The sequence below is a fragment of the Chamaea fasciata genome, unplaced genomic scaffold (assembly GCF_029207755.1).
Source record: "Chamaea fasciata isolate MVZ Bird 193981 ecotype frontalis unplaced genomic scaffold, bChaFas1.0.hap1 SCAF_3, whole genome shotgun sequence".
NCBI classification, from domain to species: Eukaryota; Metazoa; Chordata; class Aves; order Passeriformes; family Sylviidae; genus Chamaea; species Chamaea fasciata.
In genome coordinates, this window is record NW_027094088.1 from 28,207,480 (window position 1) to 28,225,208 (window position 17,729).

At 56.1% G+C, this 17,729-nt stretch overlaps 3 protein-coding genes across 3 annotated transcripts; all 3 read left to right on the top strand.

Moving 5' to 3' along the window:
• The first annotated feature begins 1,426 nt into the window (after positions 1–1,426).
• On the top strand, positions 1,427–3,287 carry LOC136287506 (acrosin-like). The gene is made up of 4 exons (XM_066180289.1): positions 1,427–1,626; positions 1,942–2,207; positions 2,456–2,601; positions 3,099–3,287. The coding sequence occupies exons 1-4, from the start codon at positions 1,427–1,429 to the stop codon at positions 3,285–3,287; spliced, it is 801 nt and encodes a 266-aa protein (XP_066036386.1).
• Positions 3,288–8,290: 5,003 nt separating this feature from the next.
• Positions 8,291–10,158, top strand: LOC136287507 (acrosin-like). Its single transcript, XM_066180291.1, has 4 exons — positions 8,291–8,490; positions 8,806–9,071; positions 9,321–9,466; positions 9,970–10,158. Exons 1-4 carry the CDS (start codon positions 8,291–8,293, stop codon positions 10,156–10,158), a joined length of 801 nt encoding a protein of 266 aa, XP_066036388.1.
• A 5,003-nt stretch (positions 10,159–15,161) lies between these two features.
• On the top strand, positions 15,162–17,028 carry LOC136287508 (acrosin-like). Its single transcript, XM_066180292.1, has 4 exons — positions 15,162–15,221; positions 15,750–15,957; positions 16,198–16,337; positions 16,840–17,028. The coding sequence occupies exons 1-4, from the start codon at positions 15,162–15,164 to the stop codon at positions 17,026–17,028; spliced, it is 597 nt and encodes a 198-aa protein (XP_066036389.1).
• Positions 17,029–17,729: the final 701 nt, after the last annotated feature.

Below are 17,729 nucleotides of genomic sequence, written 5' to 3' on the forward strand. Positions count from 1 at the left end.
TGCAGACATACTGGCACGGGTTGCCCAGAGCAGCTGCGGATGCCTGTTTTTCATGTAGGCAAAGTCAGCACAGAAGACACAGACACCAACTTCAGGAATAAATGCAACTTACTGTAATTCAAAACCGCAAAGAATGGGAAAAGGATAAGCTAAGCAATGCATCTAATCGTTACTGTAAAAGACTGCCTACAGTGATGAAGGGAGACACATCACAAGTTACCCTAATCCTTGACCATCATGCAGGTCTGCCCATCAATGGGGGGGGAAGCCAGTGTCAGTCACAGTGAAGGACTGGAGAACCACTGCCAGCAACTGGGAAATCCTGCAGGTGCCTTCCCCTCCAGGCAATGAGGTTTCTGACTGGGCTGCGAGAGAGGCCCATCTTTATGCTGTTGAATAAACAAGCTACCAGAACTACTAGTGCAGGATCATCTGGTTTTTTTCTCCTCTTGGGATGCTCCCCAGGCCTTGGAGGACTCCAGGAGGAACCAAGGAAGTTGTCTGTGATCCTACATCCCAAAAGAAGGCCAGATGTGGCCTTGTCCAGTTTCTGATTAGCGAAAGGCAAATCCACGTTTTGCCGATGAGCGGATCTCGACAACATTTGGTTGGAAGGTTCACGCAGAGGCCAACCTTTGATCAAGAGCTCTGGTTCCTGCCTCAGTCAGGTCCTGTTGATAAAGACTTTGTACTTCAATGTCCCATCCTCCCTCAAATTGTCCAACGACAGCTTCTGAGCCAGGCTCTGAGCAAACTTCTCCAGTACAAACTATCCATCCCTACCAATGGCAGGAAGTCGGAGCTATGTGATTTCCAAGGTCCCTTCCACCCCAAACCATTCCACGGCCCATGGATTCGGTGTTGCCCCTCCCCCAGTGGGCCCCGGTTGCACAGGCCCCCACAGCGCCCCAAACACGGAACCCAGCCCTCAGTGACATCAGCCCCGGGGCCGGGGCCACCACGGGCAGCGCGGCTGCTGCCGGGCACTGCGGCTGTGGCTGTGCTGCTGCACGGAGCCCTCAGTGCTTGCAGCTGACACGTGCCTCTGGCAGCCATGAATCGGCTCGGCCTCCTCGTCCTGCTGACCGTGGCCGCGCTGGCCCACGGCATACAGTACCCCTGCGGGTAAGTGGCCCCAGGCCCTGGGAGGGAGCCGTGGCAACACTTGGGGCCTTCCCTGGAGGGGACCCGCCTGTCCCCCGTGGCTGGGCCACAGCTTCCTACCCACCATGGGGAAGCCTCCGTTCCTTGGACAGACAAACATCCCATGGGCTTCCCTGGCCTGCTGGGCCTGCAAACGCTTGTGGGGAGGGCACAGGGCTGAGCTTCAGCCTGAGCCACAGCAGGCCACGCAGCAGCATGGAAATGACTTTCTGCTTGCAGAGGTTCCTGCGGCCTCCGCGCTCCGCAACCTGACTACTACCCCATGACTTATTCCACCGGCAACGAAGCTTACGACTTCGGCATGACACGCATTGTGGGTGGAGTAGGCGCTCTGGAAGCATCCTGGCCCTGGATCGTCAGCATCCAACATCCCCTTTCACCGAACCTGGGTCATTGGTGTGGAGGGTCCCTCATCACTGCAGATTGGGTCCTCACGGCGGCCCACTGCTTCGACAAGTTTGAGTAAGGCAGACCAGGGAATGGGGACACCCTCGCTACACCAGCAGGTGCCCTGTCAGCAGCCACCACCTGCTACTCCCGTCCCCTTTCCTCTCAGGCAGTCCAGCTGCCACACTGCTCAGGAGAAGCCTGGGCTTGTGCCAAGGCTTCCTAGCGGCCTCCAGCTCGACATTCCCCCAGCCTCATGTGTGTGAGGGCACTCACACCTGCCAGAGCACTGCTCCCTCTCTGCCTTGCCAAGCAGAAGAGAGGCAGCTGCTGGGCTGCTGTGGTACATGGCTCTGCTCCCTCTCAGCCCTCTCTCCATCTTCTTTCCAGTGACATCAGCATGCTGTATGTGGTGCTTGGAGCTACCAAGTTCACTCAGCCGGGCCCTGGGGCCGTAGTTCGCAACGTGAAGCAGGTGGTGGTTCACCCCTACTACAAGCGTGCCGACTTCAGCTACGACATTGCCCTGCTGCAACTGGACGGTTCTGTCCAGTGCAGCGCCTACATCCAGCTGGCCTGTCTGGCTGACCCCGCCCTAGAAGTCTCAAAGCTCAACAACTGCTGGATCGCTGGCTGGGGTTCCACCACTGCAAGATGTGAGTTCCAGCTAAGTGCAGTGGGGAGAGGGTTTGGGCTTCCTCACAGCAGAGTCCAAAGCCAGGCTGAAGGACGTAGCCCGGTGCAGAGATGGGCCTGGCCTGCTCCCCAAAGGCGGGAAGTAGGGACACCGTGCCCTAGCGCCTCTGCGGGGGAAAGCCGTGCCCAAGGGACAGGGATTCCCCTCAGACGGGGAAGGAGAACTGACATGGGGGTGCTGAGGGCTTATTGCTTTCTCTGCTCACAGCTCAAGGTTCACGTGGTCGCCTGCAGGAGGCCAAGGTCCAGCTCATCAATTCCCAGCTCTGCAACAGCAGTGACTGGTATGCAGGGAAAGTCCACCCCTACAACTTGTGTGCTGGTTACCCACAGGGCGCCATCGACGCCTGCCAGGTATGAATGTGTCACGAGCCTCTCAGCCCCCAGCAGCACCAGCAGCCCTGGCAGCGCTGCCCAAACACAGCCCAGGGTCTGCTTTGCCCCGGCCAGTTCTCCCGGTCACCCTCCCAGCCCCAGCTCCCCCCCAGCTGCTGGGGGGGGGGGGGGGGCTTCCTACACACTCCCCATCCACTCCTACTTGCCCAGTGCCCCCCTTGTGCCAGAAAGCCCAGAAAGCCCAGCTAGCGCTCTCGGCAGCGCAGAGATCCGGGTGCCAAACATCCATGCTCTGCACATCCAGGACTCCTGCCTTGTGCAGAGAGGACACAGAGAGCCCTACCCTACAGGACCCCAAGCCATTCACAGCCAAGGCTCTGGAGGCTCCAGCCTCTGAGGAGAGCCTTCCTCTGCCTGGAATACAGTTCTGGCAGGGGCTGTGAGAGAAGAGGAGACAGCCCCGGTGCTGGCAGGGGCCACTCAACACCACCTTAATCCTCTCTGCTCTATTGCAGGGCGACAGTGGTGGTCCTCTCATGTGCAAGGACAGCACCGCCGAGTACTGGTGGGTTGTCGGCATAACCAGCTGGGGAGAAGGCTGCGCCAGACCAAAGCAGCCTGGAATCTACATCTCCACTCGGCACTTCTATCACTGGATTGACTACAACATGCGTGCATACCACACCGCTGAAAGTGCTTCCTGAGCAGCAGGACAGGCAGGATCCAGGGCAGGCTGCAGTGCACCACAGCCCTTTCCTGCTGGGGCAATGCCTGCTGATCCAAAGGCAGCCTCAGTGTCAAAACCCTGCTCTGTCCCACCCACATTTCTCTCCGGTGTGCAGGCAAACACTGGAGTTGATCTAATTGTTGAAATAAAGCTAGCTTTGTTCACAGGGAACCATCTTTTCGGTGTAATTCCAATTCCTGGGAAGGGCAACAAGTGCCACCTTCGGCACCTGCAGAATGAGCCTGAGGCACAAAGGGACAGAGTGGCTCCAGAGAGCACCAGTGTGCCTGGTCAGAGAGGAGAGTGCCCTGAGCCACCATGGGCTGGAGGAACCCGGTACACCAAGCCTAGGAAGGGGATAGGACAAAAGCAGACACCTTGGGGACAGTGCTCAAATGCCCGTGGGCTGATGATTTAGGGCCTGGTGTAGGCTTGGGCAAAGAGAACAGACCAGAGACAGTCCCAAGCATGACAAGGGAAGCTCCTGCCTCCTGAGTGGACTGCCAGTGATGGCTTGGGAGGGCTGACCTGAAACAGAGATTGGACAGAGATAAAAAAGGAAGTAGGTATTTCTTGAAAGGCCTCCAGAATCCACCTTGGCCAGGACAGGAGCCTGATCAGGGCTATCCACAAGTTGGACAAATAATGGCCACAAAATGGCTGCCGGGTCACAAGATCTTAAGTTTTTATTAAGTTTTGGTCCATTTGCATATTGGGGTTTAATTGTCCAATTGCAGCTTCGGGTTGTGGGGTCTCATCCTTCTTGTTTTCTCTCTTCAGTCCGCTGTTGTTTATGCTGTTGGCCTGAAAGTTGTCCTTGGTCCTCAGCAGGAAAAGGATTTGTTTGTCTACTTACTCTATGAAAAGAGCCTACTAGCACTTAACGCGAGGCTCAGAACTACACCCCTAAGCAGCACAGAATCTGAAACTAGGAAAGCTAAAGCTTAAGGCCTGTCACCAGTGCCCTAAGGCAGAGCCAGAGTTCACAGGTAGTAAAGGGGGACTGATGTGCTGGGCGGTCACACTTCACAGATACTCAAAGGAAGAGCTGGGCTCATTCTGGGGAGAGGAACCTGGCAGAAACAGTAGGAGAGCACACCGGGAATGCCATGGAAGGCCAAAGTGAGTGGGCCAACAGCAGCTGCAACACCGAGGCTGTTCACAGGCAGGGAGGGCCAAGCCTGGGAGCCATGGGAAAAAGATCCCTGGGCTTGGCTCCAAATTTGGGAGGAGACAAAGGCAGAGACAGGGAGGAGTCAAGGAAGATGAGGTTGCTGTGTAAGTCTGGCAAACGGAGAGAAGGAGCAGTCAAAGATCCAGCTGCACAGACACAAACTGCAGCTTGCCGTGCTTCCTTGTCTGAGTGCTGCACATAAGCACCACAGGATGGGCAAGAACCTTCTTATCTCGACTCACTAATTAACAAATCCTCTACAAACTGTACAAATTTGCCCCAGAATTTATACTCTTTTCAATCAAAGCTCAATATTTGGGGCGGTGGGACGGGCAAAGAAAAAAATGACAGCCTAATGCCACGGGGAAGACAGTTGTTGAAGGCAGTTGCTGTCTTTTCCAGGTGAAGGCAAGTGAACACTGACTTTCTAAATATACTGGAATGTTGCGGTGTGAAAATTATTACTTTGCAACTTTACGTAGAATGGTTTGTTCCAGATTACCCCGTGTTCCAACCCCTTTGGTTTTTCCCTAGTTGTGGCTCCTGTCCATCTCCCTGCAACCCTGCCCAGACTCTGGTGGGGGGCTGGGGTGATTGGCAGAGCCTATGACTTCTCCGCCCTGTAGCGTGTATCAGATGCCCTGCGTACTGTCTTTTTGTCCTGGTAACTCCCACCCCCCATGGTATTGGTCCTGGGCTAATCCCTGCCCCTCTCCACACCCCTGGTACTTAAGGTCAAGGAGAGCCCAGAGAAGTCATTTTTCACCTGGCCAGCTGGCAGCAATCAACCTATCTTGTCACCCACGTGAGAGTCTGCCTGTCTTCCACGCCGGAGCCACACTTCTACCTGAGGGCCAGGGCTCACACAGCAAGAAGGAACCGGAGCTGTACCAATTAATGCGTGTTCAGGACCGAGCTAGCCGTTGCAGCTCTGAACGCCCGCATTAATGGAAGGCTTCAAAATGCCTTGGGCTAGGTGTCACTCCGTCTGCTTCTGGATATTCTTCTTGGGTTCCAGGCAAATGGAGTCCTGTCTCACGGCATGTGGCATTCTTCCCTTTGTATTAATCAAGGTGGGCTGTGCTGAGAGCAATCATCCCACATCTGTACTTGCCCCTGCCAGCCTGGCATAAGCTTCTTCAAATATTTACTGAAGTAAATTTCAGGGGCTGCCCGCTCACTAAAGACACTGAGTCCAAGAGTGTCACTCAGGGTTGGGGATGGTCATTACCCTGCCCAGAGGGGAGACAAGCTTCGAGCTGCCCCATCATCCTGGCACAACCTTAGTGTGCAAAATTCTGCTGCCCATTAAGAAGTTCTCCCAGTTCTCTACAACTTTGGCCACAGACACGTCCTCACCTAAAACAGGGATATTTCCCACCACGTCAAACACCTTGGTGCATGTGAAGCCCTCTTCTGCGTGCCAAGAAGGGATTTCCACCCCCTTCTGTGTGTGCTCTGGCACCCATTGTGCGGCATGAGGGACACAAGGTTCTCCCTGTGCCTGTGTGCAAAAGCCTTCAAGCAGAGACTCGAGCCCCTCTACCTCACAACTTACGGGGGCCTCCACAACTCCTCTGTGGCCACCTCACACCGCTCGTGCTGCGCACACCTTCTCCACCCACTACCCACGACTTCACCGAATCTGCGGCAAATGCCACAGCAATAGAGAGGCTCAATTCCACGCTTATAATTTACACAGACTCTGCACATGGAATTATAACACTCCTCCCGTGGCTCCTTCCTGCTCTAAAGGTCCCAGGTGAACTCACCAGTAGCTGCTCTTCAGGACGGAGGCTCCAGCAGTACTGTCCTTAGGTCCCATCTGGGCTGCCAAAATGCTGAGGAATCTCCCCTGTGTGACCATTCCAGAGGCACAGGTGACTCCAACAAGCTGATGGGTGACCCGTTTGATTCCCTACCCACACCACTCTCAGCCAGTCAGAGCGGGTATCCGTACCCATTCAACCTCAGGATTCATTCCCCCAGCAGACTCGCAGATGTCACATTCCAGAAAGAGCCACCGGCTCCTGCTGCAGCACTCAGGGTCCGTTCAAATCCCTGGCCTGTGCCACAGCTCCCTGTGCCCTCTGTCATGCAAAGGGTGGCAGTCTCTGGTCCCAGACTCCCACCAGCCAGAGCTCAATCTGCAGCTGGCACTGCAGCTGCACAACCAGCTCCCTGCCCCAAATGGATTCCTCAGCAGCTGCTGGCCTCAGAGACTGCACAGCCTCATCCTGCAAGAAGAGGGGCCTAAAGAAAGCAGCAGAGAGCAGCCCTTCTTACAAGGGCAGGTCCTCAAAGGACAAGGGCAATGGCTTTACAGCGACAGAGGGTAGCTTCGTATGAGATACTGGGAAGAAATTCTTGACTGTCAGGCTGCAGACATACTGGCACGGGTTGCCCAGAGCAGCTGCGGATGCCTGTTTTTCATGTAGGCAAAGTCAGCACAGAAGACACAGACACCATCTTCAGGAATAAATGCAACTTACTGTAATTCAAAACCGCAAAGAATGGGAAAAGGATAAGCTAAGCAATGCATCTAATCGTTACTGTAAAAGACTGCCTACAGTGATGAAGGGAGACACATCACAAGTTACCCTAATCCTTGACCATCATGCAGGTCTGCCCATCAACGGGGGGGGAAGCCAGTGTCAGTCACAGTGAAGGACTGGAGAACCACTGCCAGCAACTGGGAAATCCTGCAGGTGCCTTCCCCTCCAGGCAATGAGGTTTCTGACTGGGCTGCGAGAGAGGCCCATCTTTATGCTGTTGAATAAACAAGCTACCAGAACTTCTAGTGCAGGATCATCTGGTTTTTTTCTCCTCTTGGGATGCTCCCCAGGCCTTGGAGGACTCCGGGAGGAACCAAGGAAGTTGTCTGTGATCCTACATCCCAAAAGAAGGCCAGATGTGGCCTTGTCCAGTTTCTGATTAGCGAAAGGCAAATCCACGTTTTGCCGATGAGCGGATCTCGACAACATTTGGTTGGAAGGTTCACGCAGAGGCCAACCTTTGATCAAGAGCTCTGGTTCCTGCCTCAGTCAGGTCCTGTTGATAAAGACTTTGTACTTCAATGTCCCATCCTCCCTCAAATTGTCCAACGACAGCTTCTGAGCCAGGCTCTGAGCAAACTTCTCCAGTACAAACTATCCATCCCTACCAATGGCAGGAAGTCGGAGCTATGTGATTTCCAAGGTCCCTTCCACCCCAAACCATTCCACGGCCCATGGATTCGGTGTTGCCCCTCCCCCAGTGGGCCCCGGTTGCACAGGCCCCCACAGCGCCCCAAACACGGAACCCAGCCCTCAGTGACATCAGCCCCGGGGCCGGGGCCACCACGGGCAGCGCGGCTGCTGCCGGGCACTGCGGCTGTGGCTGTGCTGCTGCACGGAGCCCTCAGTGCTTGCAGCTGACACGTGCCTCTGGCAGCCATGAATCGGCTCGGCCTCCTCGTCCTGCTGACCGTGGCCGCGCTGGCCCACGGCATACAGTACCCCTGCGGGTAAGTGGCCCCAGGCCCTGGGAGGGAGCCGTGGCAACACTTGGGGCCTTCCCTGGAGGGGACCCGCCTGTCCCCCGTGGCTGGGCCACAGCTTCCTACCCACCATGGGGAAGCCTCCGTTCCTTGGACAGACAAACATCCCATGGGCTTCCCTGGCCTGCTGGGCCTGCAAACGCTTGTGGGGAGGGCACAGGGCTGAGCTTCAGCCTGAGCCACAGCAGGCCACGCAGCAGCATGGAAATGACTTTCTGCTTGCAGAGGTTCCTGCGGCCTCCGCGCTCCGCAACCTGACTACTACCCCATGACTTATTCCACCGGCAACGAAGCTTACGACTTTGGCATGACACGCATTGTGGGTGGAGTAGGCGCTCTGGAAGCATCCTGGCCCTGGATCGTCAGCATCCAACATCCCCTTTCACCGAACCTGGGTCATTGGTGTGGAGGGTCCCTCATCACTGCAGATTGGGTCCTCACGGCGGCCCACTGCTTCGACAAGTTTGAGTAAGGCAGACCAGGGAATGGGGACACCCTCGCTACACCAGCAGGTGCCCTGTCAGCAGCCACCACCTGCTACTCCCGTCCCCTTTCCTCTCAGGCAGTCCAGCTGCCACACTGCTCAGGAGAAGCCTGGGCTTGTGCCAAGGCTTCCTAGCGGCCTCCAGCTCGACATTCCCCCAGCCTCATGTGTGTGAGGGCACTCACACCTGCCAGAGCACTGCTCCCTCTCTGCCTTGCCAAGCAGAAGAGAGGCAGCTGCTGGGCTGCTGTGGTACATGGCTCTGCTCCCTCTCAGCCCTCTCTCCATCTTCTTTCCAGTGACATCAGCATGCTGTATGTGGTGCTTGGAGCTACCAAGTTCACTCAGCCGGGCCCTGGGGCCGTAGTTCGCAACGTGAAGCAGGTGGTGGTTCACCCCTACTACAAGCGTGCCGACTTCAGCTACGACATTGCCCTGCTGCAACTGGACGGTTCTGTCCAGTGCAGCGCCTACATCCAGCTGGCCTGTCTGGCTGACCCCGCCCTAGAAGTCTCAAAGCTCAACAACTGCTGGATCGCTGGCTGGGGTTCCACCACTGCAAGATGTGAGTTCCAGCTAAGTGCAGTGGGGAGAGGGTTTGGGCTTCCTCACAGCAGAGTCCAAAGCCAGGCTGAAGGACGTAGCCCGGTGCAGAGATGGGCCTGGCCTGCTCCCCAAAGGCGGGAAGCAGGGACACCGTGCCCTAGCGCCTCTGCGGAGGGAAAGCCGTGCCCAAGGGACAGGGATTCCCCTCAGACGGGGAAGGAGAACTGACATGGGGGTGCTGAGGGCTTATTGCTTTCTCTGCTCACAGCTCAAGGTTCACGTGGTCGCCTGCAGGAGGCCAAGGTCCAGCTCATCAATTCCCAGCTCTGCAACAGCAGTGACTGGTATGCAGGGAAAGTCCACCCCTACAACTTGTGTGCTGGTTACCCACAGGGCGCCATCGACGCCTGCCAGGTATGAATGTGTCACGAGCCTCTCAGCCCCCAGCAGCACCAGCAGCCCTGGCAGCGCTGCCCAAACACAGCCCAGGGTCTGCTTTGCCCCGGCCAGTTCTCCCGGTCACCCTCCCAGCCCCAGCTCCCCCCCAGCTGCTGGGGCGGGGGGGGGGGGGGGGGCTTCCTACACACTCCCCATCCACTCCTACTTGCCCAGTGCCCCCCTTGTGCCAGAAAGCCCAGAAAGCCCAGCTAGCGCTCTCGGCAGCGCAGAGATCCGGGTGCCAAACATCCATGCTCTGCACATCCAGGACTCCTGCCTTGTGCAGAGAGGACACAGAGAGCCCTACCCTACAGGACCCCAAGCCATTCACAGCCAAGGCTCTGGAGGCTCCAGCCTCTGAGGAGAGCCTTCCTCTGCCTGGAATACAGTTCTGGCAGGGGCTGTGAGAGAAGAGGAGACAGCCCCGGTGCTGGCAGGGGCCACTCAACACCACCTTAATCCTCTCTGCTCTATTGCAGGGCGACAGTGGTGGTCCTCTCATGTGCAAGGACAGCACCGCCGAGTACTGGTGGGTTGTCGGCATAACCAGCTGGGGAGAAGGCTGCGCCAGACCAAAGCAGCCTGGAATCTACATCTCCACTCGGCACTTCTATCACTGGATTGACTACAACATGCGTGCATACCACACCGCTGAAAGTGCTTCCTGAGCAGCAGGACAGGCAGGATCCAGGGCAGGCTGCAGTGCACCACAGCCCTTTCCTGCTGGGGCAATGCCTGCTGATCCAAAGGCAGCCTCAGTGTCAAAACCCTGCTCTGTCCCACCCACATTTCTCTCCGGTGTGCAGGCAAACACTGGAGTTGATCTAATTGTTGAAATAAAGCTAGCTTTGTTCACAGGGAACCATCTTTTCGGTGTAATTCCAATTCCTGGGAAGGGCAACAAGTGCCACCTTCGGCACCTGCAGAATGAGCCTGAGGCACAAAGGGACAGAGTGGCTCCAGAGAGCACCAGTGTGCCTGGTCAGAGAGGAGAGTGCCCTGAGCCACCATGGGCTGGAGGAACCCGGTACACCAAGCCTAGGAAGGGGATAGGACAAAAGCAGACACCTTGGGGACAGTGCTCAAATGCCCGTGGGCTGATGATTTAGGGCCTGGTGTAGGCTTGGGCAAAGAGAACAGACCAGAGACAGTCCCAAGCATGACAAGGGAAGCTCCTGCCTCCTGAGTGGACTGCCAGTGATGGCTTGGGAGGGCTGACCTGAAACAGAGATTGGACAGAGATAAAAAAGGAAGTAGGTATTTCTTGAAAGGCCTCCAGAATCCACCTTGGCCAGGACAGGAGCCTGATCAGGGCTGTCCACAAGTTGGACAAATAATGGCCACAAAATGGCTGCCGGGTCACAAGATCTTAAGTTTTTATTAAGTTTTGGTCCATTTGCATATTGGGGTTTAATTGTCCAATTGCAGCTTCGGGTTGTGGGGTCTCATCCTTCTTGTTTTCTCTCTTCAGTCCGCTGTTGTTTATGCTGTTGGCCTGAAAGTTGTCCTTGGTCCTCAGCAGGAAAAGGATTTGTTTGTCTACTTACTCTATGAAGAGAGCCTACTAGCACTTAATGCGAGGCTCAGAACTACACCCCTAAGCAGCACAGAATCTGAAACTAGGAAAGCTAAAGCTTAAGGCCCGTCACCAGTGCCCTAAGGCAGAGCCAGAGTTCACAGGTAGTAAAGGGGGACTGATGTGCTGGGCGGTCACACTTCACAGATACTCAGAGGAAGAGCTGGGCTCATTCTGGGGAGAGGAACCTGGCAGAAACAGTAGGAGAGCACACCGGGAATGCCATGGAAGGCCAAAGTGAGTGGGCCAACAGCAGCTGCAACACCGAGGCTGTTCACAGGCAGGGAGGGCCAAGCCTGGGAGCCATGGGAAAAAGATCCCTGGGCTTGGCTCCAAATTTGGGAGGAGACAAAGGCAGAGACAGGGAGGAGTCAAGGAAGATGAGGTTGCTGTGTAAGTCTGGCAAACGGAGAGAAGGAGCAGTCAAAGATCCAGCTGCACAGACACAAACTGCAGCTTGCCGTGCTTCCTTGTCTGAGTGCTGCACATAAGCACCACAGGATGGGCAAGAACCTTCTTATCTCGACTCACTAATTAACAAATCCTCTACAAACTGTACAAATTTGCCCCAGAATTTATACTCTTTTCAATCAAACCTCAATATTTGGGGCGGTGGGACGGGCAAAGAAAAAAATGACAGCCTAATGCCACGGGGAAGACAGTTGTTGAAGGCAGTTGCTGTCTTTTCCAGGTGAAGGCAAGTGAACACTGACTTTCTAAATATACTGGAATGTTGCGGTGTGAAAATTATTACTTTGCAACTTTACGTAGAATGGTTTGTTCCAGATTACCCCGTGTTCCAACCCCTTTGGTTTTTCCCTAGTTGTGGCTCCTGTCCATCTCCCTGCAACCCTGCCCAGACTCTGGTGGGGGGCTGGGGTGATTGGCAGAGCCTATGACTTCTCCGCCCTGTAGCGTGTATCAGATGCCCTGCGTACTGTCTTTTTGTCCTGGTAACTCCCACCCCCCATGGTATTGGTCCTGGGCTAATCCCTGCCCCTCTCCACACCCCTGGTACTTAAGGTCAAGGAGAGCCCAGAGAAGTCATTTTTCACCTGGCCAGCTGGCAGCAATCAACCTATCTTGTCACCCACGTGAGAGTCTGCCTGTCTTCCACGCCGGAGCCACACTTCTACCTGAGGGCCAGGGCTCACACAGCAAGAAGGAACCGGAGCTGTACCAATTAATGCGTGTTCAGGACCGAGCTAGCCGTTGCAGCTCTGAACGCCCGCATTAATGGAAGGCTTCAAAATGCCTTGGGCTAGGTGTCACTCCGTCTGCTTCTGGATATTCTTCTTGGGTTCCAGGCAAATGGAGTCCTGTCTCACGGCATGTGGCATTCTTCCCTTTGTATTAATCAAGGTGGGCTGTGCTGAGAGCAATCATCCCACATCTGTACTTGCCCCTGCCAGCCTGGCATAAGCTTCTTCAAATATTTACTGAAGTAAATTTCAGGGGCTGCCCGCTCACTAAAGACACTGAGTCCAAGAGTGTCACTCAGGGTTGGGGATGGTCATTACCCTGCCCAGAGGGGAGACAAGCTTCGAGCTGCCCCATCATCCTGGCACAACCTTAGTGTGCAAAATTCTGCTGCCCATTAAGAAGTTCTCCCAGTTCTCTACAACTTTGGCCACAGACACGTCCTCACCTAAAACAGGGATATTTCCCACCACGTCAAACACCTTGGTGCATGTGAAGCCCTCTTCTGCGTGCCAAGAAGGGATTTCCACCCCCTTCTGTGTGTGCTCTGGCACCCATTGTGCGGCATGAGGGACACAAGGTTCTCCCTGTGCCTGTCTGCAAAAGCCTTCAAGCAGAGACTCGAGCCCCTCTACCTCACAACTTACGGGGGCCTCCACAACTCCTCTGTGGCCACCTCACACCGCTCGTGCTGCGCACACCTTCTCCACCCACTACCCACGACTTCACCGAATCTGCGGCAAATGCCACAGCAATAGAGAGGCTCAATTCCACGCTTATAATTTACACAGACTCTGCACATGGAATTATAACACTCCTCCCGTGGCTCCTTCCTGCTCTAAAGGTCCCAGGTGAACTCACCAGTAGCTGCTCTTCAGGACGGAGGCTCCAGCAGTACTGTCCTTAGGTCCCATCTGGGCTGCCAAAATGCTGAGGAATCTCCCCTGTGTGACCATTCCAGAGGCACAGGTGACTCCAACAAGCTGATGGGTGACCCGTTTGATTCCCTACCCACACCACTCTCAGCCAGTCAGAGCGGGTATCCGTACCCATTCAACCTCAGGATTCATTCCCCCAGCAGACTCGCAGATGTCACATTCCAGAAAGAGCCACCGGCTCCTGCTGCAGCACTCAGGGTCCGTTCAAATCCCTGGCCTGTGCCACAGCTCCCTGTGCCCTCTGTCATGCAAAGGGTGGCAGTCTCTGGTCCCAGACTCCCACCAGCCAGAGCTCAATCTGCAGCTGGCACTGCAGCTGCACAACCAGCTCCCTGCCCCAAATGGATTCCTCAGCAGCTGCTGGCCTCAGAGACTGCACAGCCTCATCCTGCAAGAAGAGGGGCCTAAAGAAAGCAGCAGAGAGCAGCCCTTCTTACAAGGGCAGGTCCTCAAAGGACAAGGGCAATGGCTTTACAGCGACAGAGGGTAGCTTCGTATGAGATACTGGGAAGAAATTCTTGACTGTCAGGCTGCAGACATACTGGCACGGGTTGCCCAGAGCAGCTGCGGATGCCTGTTTTTCATGTAGGCAAAGTCAGCACAGAAGACACAGACACCAACTTCAGGAATAAATGCAACTTACTGTAATTCAAAACCGCAAAGAATGGGAAAAGGATAAGCTAAGCAATGCATCTAATCGTTACTGTAAAAGACTGCCTACAGTGATGAAGGGAGACACATCACAAGTTACCCTAATCCTTGACCATCATGCAGGTCTGCCCATCAATGGGGGGGGAAGCCAGTGTCAGTCACAGTGAAGGACTGGAGAACCACTGCCAGCAACTGGGAAATCCTGCAGGTGCCTTCCCCTCCAGGCAATGAGGTTTCTGACTGGGCTGCGAGAGAGGCCCATCTTTATGCTGTTGAATAAACAAGCTACCAGAACTACTAGTGCAGGATCATCTGGTTTTTTTCTCCTCTTGGGATGCTCCCCAGGCCTTGGAGGACTCCAGGAGGAACCAAGGAAGTTGTCTGTGATCCTACATCCCAAAAGAAGGCCAGATGTGGCCTTGTCCAGTTTCTGATTAGCGAAAGGCAAATCCACGTTTTGCCGATGAGCGGATCTCGACAACATTTGGTTGGAAGGTTCACGCAGAGGCCAACCTTTGATCAAGAGCTCTGGTTCCTGCCTCAGTCAGGTCCTGTTGATAAAGACTTTGTACTTCAATGTCCCATCCTCCCTCAAATTGTCCAACGACAGCTTCTGAGCCAGGCTCTGAGCAAACTTCTCCAGTACAAACTATCCATCCCTACCAATGGCAGGAAGTCGGAGCTATGTGATTTCCAAGGTCCCTTCCACCCCAAACCATTCCACGGCCCATGGATTCGGTGTTGCCCCTCCCCCAGTGGGCCCCGGTTGCACAGGCCCCCACAGCGCCCCAAACACGGAACCCAGCCCTCAGTGACATCAGCCCCGGGGCCGGGGCCACCACGGGCAGCGCGGCTGCTGCCGGGCACTGCGGCTGTGGCTGTGCTGCTGCACGGAGCCCTCAGTGCTTGCAGCTGACACGTGCCTCTGGCAGCCATGAATCGGCTCGGCCTCCTCGTCCTGCTGACCGTGGCCGCGCTGGCCCACGGCATACAGTACCCCTGCGGGTAAGTGGCCCCAGGCCCTGGGAGGGAGCCGTGGCAACACTTGGGGCCTTCCCTGGAGGGGACCCGCCTGTCCCCCGTGGCTGGGCCACAGCTTCCTACCCACCATGGGGAAGCCTCCGTTCCTTGGACAGACAAACATCCCATGGGCTTCCCTGGCCTGCTGGGCCTGCAAACGCTTGTGGGGAGGGCACAGGGCTGAGCTTCAGCCTGAGCCACAGCAGGCCACGCAGCAGCATGGAAATGACTTTCTGCTTGCAGAGGTTCCTGCGGCCTCCGCGCTCCGCAACCTGACTACTACCCCATGACTTATTCCACCGGCAACGAAGCTTACGACTTCGGCATGACACGCATTGTGGGTGGAGTAGGCGCTCTGGAAGCATCCTGGCCCTGGATCGTCAGCATCCAACATCCCCTTTCACCGAACCTGGGTCATTGGTGTGGAGGGTCCCTCATCACTGCAGATTGGGTCCTCACGGCGGCCCACTGCTTCGACAAGTTTGAGTAAGGCAGACCAGGGAATGGGGACACCCTCGCTACACCAGCAGGTGCCCTGTCAGCAGCCACCACCTGCTACTCCCGTCCCCTTTCCTCTCAGGCAGTCCAGCTGCCACACTGCTCAGGAGAAGCCTGGGCTTGTGCCAAGGCTTCCTAGCGGCCTCCAGCTCGACATTCCCCCAGCCTCATGTGTGTGAGGGCACTCACACCTGCCAGAGCACTGCTCCCTCTCTGCCTTGCCAAGCAGAAGAGAGGCAGCTGCTGGGCTGCTGTGGTACATGGCTCTGCTCCCTCTCAGCCCTCTCTCCATCTTCTTTCCAGTGACATCAGCATGCTGTATGTGGTGCTTGGAGCTACCAAGTTCACTCAGCCGGGCCCTGGGGCCGTAGTTCGCAACGTGAAGCAGGTGGTGGTTCACCCCTACTACAAGCGTGCCGACTTCAGCTACGACATTGCCCTGCTGCAACTGGACGGTTCTGTCCAGTGCAGCGCCTACATCCAGCTGGCCTGTCTGGCTGACCCCGCCCTAGAAGTCTCAAAGCTCAACAACTGCTGGATCGCTGGCTGGGGTTCCACCACTGCAAGATGTGAGTTCCAGCTAAGTGCAGTGGGGAGAGGGTTTGGGCTTCCTCACAGCAGAGTCCAAAGCCAGGCTGAAGGACGTAGCCCGGTGCAGAGATGGGCCTGGCCTGCTCCCCAAAGGCGGGAAGCAGGGACACCGTGCCCTAGCGCCTCTGCGGAGGGAAAGCCGTGCCCAAGGGACAGGGATTCCCCTCAGACGGGGAAGGAGAACTGACATGGGGGTGCTGAGGGCTTATTGCTTTCTCTGCTCACAGCTCAAGGTTCACGTGGTCGCCTGCAGGAGGCCAAGGTCCAGCTCATCAATTCCCAGCTCTGCAACAGCAGTGACTGGTATGCAGGGAAAGTCCACCCCTACAACTTGTGTGCTGGTTACCCACAGGGCGCCATCGACGCCTGCCAGGTATGAATGTGTCACGAGCCTCTCAGCCCCCAGCAGCACCAGCAGCCCTGGCAGCGCTGCCCAAACACAGCCCAGGGTCTGCTTTGCCCCGGCCAGTTCTCCCGGTCACCCTCCCAGCCCCAGCTCCCCCCCAGCTGCTGGGGCGGGGGGGGGGGGGGGGCTTCCTACACACTCCTCATCCACTCCTACTTGCCCAGTGCCCCCCTTGTGCCAGAAAGCCCAGAAAGCCCAGCTAGCGCTCTCGGCAGCGCAGAGATCCGGGTGCCAAACATCCATGCTCTGCACATCCAGGACTCCTGCCTTGTGCAGAGAGGACACAGAGAGCCCTACCCTACAGGACCCCAAGCCATTCACAGCCAAGGCTCTGGAGGCTCCAGCCTCTGAGGAGAGCCTTCCTCTGCCTGGAATACAGTTCTGGCAGGGGCTGTGAGAGAAGAGGAGACAGCCCCGGTGCTGGCAGGGGCCACTCAACACCACCTTAATCCTCTCTGCTCTATTGCAGGGCGACAGTGGTGGTCCTCTCATGTGCAAGGACAGCACCGCCGAGTACTGGTGGGTTGTCGGCATAACCAGCTGGGGAGAAGGCTGCGCCAGACCAAAGCAGCCTGGAATCTACATCTCCACTCGGCACTTCTATCACTGGATTGACTACAACATGCGTGCATACCACACCGCTGAAAGTGCTTCCTGAGCAGCAGGACAGGCAGGATCCAGGGCAGGCTGCAGTGCACCACAGCCCTTTCCTGCTGGGGCAATGCCTGCTGATCCAAAGGCAGCCTCAGTGTCAAAACCCTGCTCTGTCCCACCCACATTTCTCTCCGGTGTGCAGGCAAACACTGGAGTTGATCTAATTGTTGAAATAAAGCTAGCTTTGTTCACAGGGAACCATCTTTTCGGTGTAATTCCAATTCCTGGGAAGGGCAACAAGTGCCACCTTCGGCACCTGCAGAATGAGCCTGAGGCACAAAGGGACAGAGTGGCTCCAGAGAGCACCAGTGTGCCTGGTCAGAGAGGAGAGTGCCCTGAGCCACCATGGGCTGGAGGAACCCGGTACACCAAGCCTAGGAAGGGGATAGGACAAAAGCAGACACCTTGGGGACAGTGCTCAAATGCCCGTGGGCTGATGATTTAGGGCCTGGTGTAGGCTTGGGCAAAGAGAACAGACCAGAGACAGTCCCAAGCATGACAAGGGAAGCTCCTGCCTCCTGAGTGGACTGCCAGTGATGGCTTGGGAGGGCTGACCTGAAACAGAGATTGGACAGAGATAAAAAAGGAAGTAGGTATTTCTTGAAAGGCCTCCAGAATCCACCTTGGCCAGGACAGGAGCCTGATCAGGGCTATCCACAAGTTGGACAAATAATGGCCACAAAATGGCTGCCGGGTCACAAGATC

Coding starts and splice junctions, on each gene's coding strand:
- LOC136287506 (XM_066180289.1), top strand. CDS start 1,427: ATGACTTATTCCACCGGCAACGAAGCTTACGACTTCGGCATGACACGC. Junction 1,627..1,941: donor CACTGCTTCGACAAGTTTGA/GTAAGGCAGACC, acceptor TCTTCTTTCCAG/TGACATCAGCATGCTGTATG. Junction 2,208..2,455: donor GGGTTCCACCACTGCAAGAT/GTGAGTTCCAGC, acceptor CTCTGCTCACAG/CTCAAGGTTCACGTGGTCGC.
- LOC136287507 (XM_066180291.1), top strand. CDS start 8,291: ATGACTTATTCCACCGGCAACGAAGCTTACGACTTTGGCATGACACGC. Junction 8,491..8,805: donor CACTGCTTCGACAAGTTTGA/GTAAGGCAGACC, acceptor TCTTCTTTCCAG/TGACATCAGCATGCTGTATG. Junction 9,467..9,969: donor GCGCCATCGACGCCTGCCAG/GTATGAATGTGT, acceptor GCTCTATTGCAG/GGCGACAGTGGTGGTCCTCT.
- LOC136287508 (XM_066180292.1), top strand. CDS start 15,162: ATGACTTATTCCACCGGCAACGAAGCTTACGACTTCGGCATGACACGC. Junction 15,222..15,749: donor TGACACGCATTGTGGGTGGA/GTAGGCGCTCTG, acceptor GCCGTAGTTCGC/AACGTGAAGCAGGTGGTGGT. Junction 15,958..16,197: donor AAGATGTGAGTTCCAGCTAA/GTGCAGTGGGGA, acceptor TCACAGCTCAAG/GTTCACGTGGTCGCCTGCAG.